At 51.7% G+C, this 7,709-nt stretch overlaps 1 protein-coding gene across 1 annotated transcript in view; it reads right to left on the bottom strand.

The window, feature by feature from the left end:
- Positions 1 to 3,512: 3,512 nt before the first annotated feature.
- Positions 3,513 to 7,709, bottom strand: part of LOC127005337 (uncharacterized) — a 32,685-nt gene continuing 28,488 nt past the window's right edge. The window contains 3 exon segments of the mRNA XM_050874103.1: positions 3,513 to 3,608; positions 3,850 to 4,758; positions 4,761 to 5,855. Coding sequence (XP_050730060.1) covers positions 3,513 to 3,608; positions 3,850 to 4,758; positions 4,761 to 5,855 — 2,100 coding nt within the window.

Below are 7,709 nucleotides of genomic sequence, written 5' to 3'. Positions count from 1 at the left end.
TGGTTAATCTGCCTGCACTACACTAGCTGTGTTAACCATCAGGGTGTTAGGAACTCATGTTAGTCCAGAATAACTGTCGCGGCCTCTTCCTAACTTTTTTTTTTCGTTTTTGTTTATGGTGGTGGTGGTGGTGGTGGGGGGGGTGAATGGCATTGGTCTCTTCACTGTGTCAGAGCCTTAATTCTGTTTTGCTAATTAGAAAAAAACAAATACTTCAAATATTCGTAGTTTATCTCATTTGAATGTTTTGGGAGGCATAAGTTTAATTCATACTGTATGAGTATGCCGTTCGTCTATTCTGTTTGATGTTGTGCTGAATTTAGAGTTTTCATTGAAGAGGTCCACCCAAGATTATCAGGAGCAGAGCTAAAGGCAAAGTCTATATCAGAGGGTGCGTGTGTGTTATGCACCTATACAGGTGCCCTGCGCATTATTCATCCAGGTCCAGATCCAGGGTGCTGGAAGACTCACAGCGATGGCCACAGGAACTCACTGACTTGCACGGCTTTGCTTGTTTTTTGCATCGACCCAACGCCACACGTAGAGCCCTGAACTGAAGACTCGATCCTCTGCCTTACTTCGTCTATAGCTCAGAGGCTCCTCAACGATTCAGATCCTTTTGCTGGTCCAGATGCCACGTGGCTGATCTCTGGAAAAGCAGCCTGAATGATCGCACACTGAGGGAAATGAAACGGTGGAGACGAAATAGAGTTTATTGATTGAAAATGCTTATCTTTACTTTGGTAACACGATGTAGTGGGGAGCGGGAGGCAGTGAAGAGGGAACAAATAGGAGGAGAAGGAGAAGGACGAGGAGAACGGGGATAAGGGAGAATAAATGGGGGTGAGGAGAGAGGTAAAAGACACTAATGGGATGGCATGAAGAAAATGGGAAAATGAAGAAAAGAAAAGGGTGAAACGGGGAAAGGAAAGACAAGGGAATGGATAGGGAGATTCAGAGGAGAGGAGGGATATAATGGTAACTAATGGGATGACATGGATGAGAGCATGGAAGGATGAGGAGACGAGGGAGGAGAATAAGGATGGAGGTAAAAAAGAGGGGATGACTGGGAAGGCACGAAGGTAAGAGGAAGATAATGGGAACTGAAAGAATAAGAAGAGTAGGAGAACAAGGAGGATGAGGAGAGGAAGAGGTAGATAAGAGGGGATGAATGAGAAGGTACAAAGGGTAAGAGGAAGACTACGAGAACTAGAAGAAGAGGAAGAGGAAGAGGAGGGGAAAGTGAATCGGGAAGAGGTAGAAGAACAGGAGAATAGGATGAGGAGAAGAACGTGAACGAGGAAGAAGAGGAGGAAGAGAAAGTGAATTAGGGAGAAGTAGAAAAAAACAGGAGAATAGCAAGAAGAGGATGAGGAAAAGAACGTGAACGAGGAAGAAGAGGAGGAAGAGAAAGTGAATTAGGGAGAAGTAGAATAACAGGAGAAGAGGAGGATGAGGAAAAGAAGAAGGAAGAGGAGGAGGAGGAGAAAGTGAATTAGAGAGAAGAAGAACAGGAGATGGTTGCGGAAATATTATAGGAAAAAGGAAGATGTTTTGAGGATATAGGGACTGGTGTTGAGAGGAGAGGTAGATTCCGAACACATGAGAGGGGGTCAACAACTCTGTACTCTTGAGGGAACATTATAACTAACGGTGTGTGTGTGTGTGCGTGTGTGTGTGTGTGTGTGTGTGTGTGTGTGTGTGTGTGTGTGTGTGTGTGTGTGTGTGTGTGCTTATCTCTTTGTCTGTCTTAGTGTGTTTCTGTGCATCACGGGGTAACTTTGGTATAAATGCGCTCAAGTTCAACTCACCTACAAACGGTTTGATTGTTATCGTTCCACATATATTTATTAAAAGTAGAAATGTTGAAATAGAGAATAGGTCTTACACGGTCATGATATATACACGGTAAACACACATAAATACTGGCTGAGAAATGTTTATGCACGTGTACGGGGGGGGGGGGACGTACTGGTCTGTTGGAGGGGGGGCAGGGAACGGGAAGGTCTGACTAGAGACGACTCTCTCTCTCTCTCTCTCTCTCTCTCTCTATCTCTCTCTCTCTCTCTCTCTCTCTCTCTCTCTCTCTCTCTCTCTCTCTCGTATAAACATTATAAGTTATTTAACAGTGTTTCGTATTTATCAACGTTGATTATGTTGAAATTCTCTCTCTCTCTCTCTCTCTCTCTCTCTCTCTCTCTCTCTCTCTCTCTCTCTCTCTCTCTCTCTCTCTCTCTCTCTCCTGGTAACTCGGTTCTCACTGACGAAGACAGGCAAAGCCTCCAAGAGGATTTGCACAAAATTTCAGCTTGGTCGGATAGATGGGAGATGCCCTTTAACGTAAGCAAGTGCCAGGTCCTTCAAGTTGGAACAAGGAATAATAAGTTCAATTACGAAATGCGCGGCGTTAAACTCAAAAGCGTTCAGTGCGTCAAGGACTTGGGGATCAAAATCGCGTCAAACCTCAAATTCTCACAGCAATGCATCGATGCAGCAAATAAAGCGAACAGAATGTTGGGCTTCATTAAAAGAAACTTTTTATTCAAGAATAAAGATGTAATACTCCCGCTCTACAATAGTTTAGTCAGACTCCACTTGGAATATGCGGTACAGTTTTGGTCTCCCCACCATGCAAAGGATATTGCTAAATTAGAAGGTGTTCAGCGTCGGGCAACGAAAATGATCCCTTCCTTGCGCAACAAATCCTACGAAGAAAGGCTTTCTACCCTTAACATGTTCTCTCTTGAGAAACGTCGCCTCCGAGGAAAACTGATCGAATGTTTTAAAATACTTAATGGTTTCACGAATGTAGACAGATCAACATTGTTTATGATCGATGACACTTTGCGCACGAGAAACAACGGCGTAAAACTCAAATGTAGACAAGTAAATTCAGACTGCACCAAATTTTTCTTCACCAACGTTGTGGTGCGAGAATGGAATAAGCTTCCACCATCAGTGGTCCAGTGCAACACGATTGACTCCTTCAAAAATAAGCTCGACCGTCACTTCCTTCAACTTAATATCAACTAGAGTAGAAATGCAACGTTTAGGAGCCTTCTGCTTAATGTAAAATCACTTAGGTTTAAGGACAGACCACCAAGTCTGGACCATGGGGTCTGTGTGGTCTGATATTTTATGTAATTCTATGTAAATCTCTCTCTCTCTCTATCTCTCTCTCTCTCTCTCTCTCTCTCTCTCTCTCTCTCTCTCTCTCTCTCTCTCTCTCTCTCTCTCTCTCTCTCTCTCTCTCTCTCTCTCTCTCTCTCTCTCTCTCTCTCTCTCTCTCTCTCTCTCTCTCTCTCTCTCTCTCTCTCTCTCTCTCTCTCTCTCTCTCTCTCTCTCTCTCTCTCTCTCTCTCTCTCTCTCTCTCTCTCTTCTCTCTCTCTCTCTCTCTCTCTCTCTCTCTCTCTCTCTCTCTCTCTCTCTCTCTCTCTCTCTCTCTCTCTCTCTCTCTCTCTCTCTCTCTCTCTCTCTCTCTCTCTCTCTCTCTCTCTCTCTCTCTCTCTCTCCTACAGCTTCTTGGAGGTGGCCGAGGTCGCGTCAAAACGCACGCCGTGGTTCAGGAAGAACTCCTCGATGGGCGTGGTGCTGCCGTCGTCCGTGTCCTCGTCCGTGTCAGGTCGGGGCGGGCGGAGTGGGGGGCGGGGAGGGCTCGTGATCGGCGGTGTTATCCTGGGGGGGCTGAGCGGGGCTGAGGGTGTGTGATGGTGATGGTGATGGTGATGGCGCGTGGTGATGGTGGTGGTTGTGGTTGTGGTAGTGAGTGTCCTCCGCCGTGCTTGCCTCCCCGCGGGTGGTGCTGCTGCTGCTGGAGGAAGGGAAGGGAAGGGAGGGGAGGGGAGGGACGTGGATGGGGGAGGCGGGTGGGAGCTCCGTGTGGACATGATTGTGGAGGGGCGGGTGGTGGTGGGCGGCGGCGGGGGAGTACTGGCGGGGGGGAGGAAGGATTATCTGGTCGAGGGGAGGCTCTGAGGTGGGAGGGGGTGAGGGGAGTCGTGCCCCCTGGCCCTTGTTGCGACGCAGGAGGTCGAGTATGACCAGCTCAGAGGAGCGCTGGTTGGGATGGGATGGGCCGGGGCGTGGGCCGGGGCGGGGCGCCGTGTGCCGCGGGGTGGCGGCGTTGGGGCGGGACAGCGCCGGATGGTTCCTGCCGAGGCGGGGGCGCCAGTTGATGAAGGGGCCGCGTCCCCGGCCGCCGCCACCCTCACTGCCACCGCCGCCGCTGCCGCCATTGCTGCCGACGCCCTCCTCCTCGCCGCCGCCGCTGCCCAGCCTGATGATGATGGTCTTCATCTCGCAGCTGTCGGAGGCCTCAGCGTCGCTCTCCTCCAGGATGCTGAAGGGCGCTTCCTGCTCCCCGCTGTCACCCGAGTCCTGCCGAGACCTTGGGGGTCGCGGCTGGCCCACCCGGTTTGTCGCGGACTCATTCGCGGCGGGCGTGTCAAATGACACCCTCGCAGTCTTGTCTGTCCTGGGGAAGGCGACGCAGCGCAGGATGCCGCGCACGTCCGCCACGCGCGCCGTCACGCCTACCTTGCGGCGGCGGTGGCGCCCTTCCCGCCGCCCCAGCACCTCCACTCGCCGCGCCCCACGCGGCTTGACCTCTACCAGCAGCTTCTCGCAGTCACCCCCGCCGCCCCACGCCGCCCCCTCCATCGTTGCCTCGGCCATCGGCACGTGACCAGTCGAAGGGTCTGGAGTTGCCGTCCACCCGCCGGCGCCGTCCCCGCCACCCGCCACACACGGCATGGGCGGCGAGCGTACCCCACGAAGGCGAGGTTCCGCTCACCCGAGCACTGCTTGGAGGCAGCGGAGCAGAGCGGCGGAGCCCACCCCGCCTCGCCGGGGCCTTCACCCTCCAGAACACGTCCCTGGCACTCCACGCCGAGAGCCTCGTCAGGGTGACGCAGCGCCCCGTCTCCTGCCATCAGCCCCGCCCCGTCACTCTCACTGACACCCTGACATCCAGCGGCCTCTTCGCCGTTCACCCTCCCTACTGTTGATACTTCCCGCACCCTAGTCACGCACTGCCTCTCCCCACCGTTGTCCTCGCCCGCCCTCATGCCCTCACCCGCCCTCTGGCTCCAGGCACGGCCAGTGACGGGGGTTTGGGAGGCGGCCGGCCTCATGGTGGGGTGCGGGGTGGTGGTGGTAGCAGCGGGGAGGGCAGGTCCCGCCTCGCCCTGGTGATGATTGGTGGAGGTGATGGCTGTGGAGGGGGTGGTAGAGGTGGAGGTGGAGGTGGAGGTGGTGGTGGTGGTGGTGGTGGTGGTGGCTTCAGGGCATGGAGCGCTCGGGTGGGGGGGCCTTGCCGGAACGACTGTGCAGGAGTTGGTGTTGTTACTGTTATTGCTGGTGGTGATGGAGGTGGTATTGTTGTTGTTGTTGCCGCTGCTGTTGTTTGTGGTGGGTGTCGGGGTGGTGGTAATGGTGATGATATGGTTCTGTGTGGTGGGGGTAGTGATGAAGGATGTGGTGGTGGTGGTGGTGGTGATGGAGGCGGGGGTAGTGGCAGCAGCAACGGTGGTAATGACAAGGGCTGGTGTGCTATGTTCCGTGGGTGTGGTGGAGGTGTTGGTGGAAGTGGTGGTGGTAGTTGGGTGGTCAGACTGTGTGGAGGTCGTGGAGGTGGTGGCGGCAGGGGTGTTGGGGTGCACAGAACTTGGATAAGATCGTGTGGTGGCAGTGGTGGTGGTGGAGGCGGCAGTGGTGGTGGTGGTGGTGGTGGTGACAGCAGCTGTGGTGACCGAGGCAGCTGCAGCGGCGGCGGCGACGGCGATGGCGGCTGCAGCGGTGGCCACCTTCTCGGGGTCTGTGTCTCCCCTCCGCATCTCGTTCCTCGCCGCCTCAGCCTGGGGACGGGGAGGAAGGCGTTAGTGCATGCTTGTGTGTGTGAGTGTGTGTGTATGTGTGTGTGTGTGTGTGTGTGTGTGTGTGTGTGTGTGTGTGTGTGTGTGTGTGTGTGTGTGTGTGTGTGTGTGTGTGTGTGTGTGTGTGTGTGTGTGCGCACGCACACTATAGCTTGTACGGTGAATAAGCTGAATTTGAGATGTCACGCGTCGTGAATCGGGTGTTCATTGTTATCAATAATCTTGAAATTAGAGAAACTGTTTTCCTAATGTGATTCTTAAAGGTCAACTCGAAGTCTAATGTTACCCCAAGTACTTTTATGGAGTTACAAGTGCGGATCTCCTGATTGTCAATTAAGATAACAGGATGTGGTCGATCGGCGGCCCTTGAGCGTCTAAAAATGAGACTGCTAGTCTTGGCAGGATTTAATTTCATGTCCTAATGAATAGGAGGAATCTGAAGGCTCAAGTACCACTTGTGAGCGGTCTCTCTCTTTTATAGCACGAGAACAAGCGTGATTGAACCAAGGCTTTTTAGCATGAGGAATAGAGAAAGTACGTGGAATGTGTGCCTTCATTCCAAAGACAATCACCTCAGTGATGCGTTGGGCACACACAGAGCGGTCTCTGTCCTGGAAGCAGTAATCATTCCACGGGAAATCGGAAAAGTACATCCTCAGGTCGTCCCACCGAGCTGAAGCAATATGCCAGAAGCACCGCCTCTTCGGTGGGTCCAGAGGGTGTACAGGAGCGATAGATCAGAATGCGGTAATAAGGTTGTGATCAAAGTGGAACAAACTGAGTAGGTATTTAGTTGAAGGAAACACAACTGAATGACATTTAAACATTTAAACGGAAATTAAATGCATTTATGGACGTGAAGGGAATTTGATGAACGACCCATATTGAGGAGCTGCCTTGTGTAGGCGTCTGGCCTCTTGTAATCTCCTCATATCCTTGTGTGACCGGAGGAGCCCTACGGAGAAAATAGTTTAACAGATGAAGCTGAAAGGTTACAGGTTAGAAAGAGGTCTGGAATGTTGGGAGTGTCTCCAAGGTGGTCGGTGATACATGATTCTCTACATCATTAAGGAGAGCAAAGTTGTAGGCTTGTTCGCCAGGCTGGTCAGTGAATGAGGATGAAAGCCGAAGCTGGTGGTGAACATTGAAATCTCCTAAGATAGAGATTTCACCGAAGGGAGAATGAGTCAAGATGTGCTCCACTTTAGGATTCAAACAGTAAAGAAAAAAAGCATACTTGGTAGAGTTAGGTGCTAGATAAACATAGCAGATGTATTTGGTAACAATAACAACTAAGTCTCAGCTAGATGGTGGAAAATTCTGAAGAATCAAGGACGTGGGCACGAGAGCAAGTGATGTCGTTTCGTACGTAGACGCAACACCCAGCTTTGGATTGAAATTTAGGATGGAAATAGTAGGAGGGAACAGAGTAGAGATTAGTCAGTAACCTCCGAGACCTCTGTTTCGGTGAGGAAGAGAAGGTGAGGTTTAGAGGAGGAGAGATGGTGTTCCACAGAATGAAAATTTAAGCGAAGACCGCGAATGTTGCAGAAGTTCATGAAGAAAACGTTGGACACCTCTTTCCGTGGATACCGTAAGTGGAATCCGATCTGGAGACACTCCTGGTGCCCCACCCCACTTTTATTAATTAAGTGTGGTGTGGAAAATCTCGAGAGAGCATGCTGAAGTACTCTCTGGTGTTAGTGAGACAAAAAGGAAACGGAAAGTGAGGACACGGGAAGGTCTTTGATAGGCTTGCAGCACCCCTTAGCCTCCCGTATATACTTTAGCTCATCTCGAGTGTCTTACGCCCGTTTCGGCAGGTGTCTACCTGTG

The sequence above is a fragment of the Eriocheir sinensis genome, chromosome 30, assembly GCF_024679095.1.
Source record: "Eriocheir sinensis breed Jianghai 21 chromosome 30, ASM2467909v1, whole genome shotgun sequence".
Lineage (NCBI taxonomy): Eukaryota > Metazoa > Arthropoda > Malacostraca > Decapoda > Varunidae > Eriocheir > Eriocheir sinensis.
The sequence above is the reverse complement of the archived record's forward strand: the minus strand, read 5'-3'. Positions and strand labels throughout refer to the sequence as shown.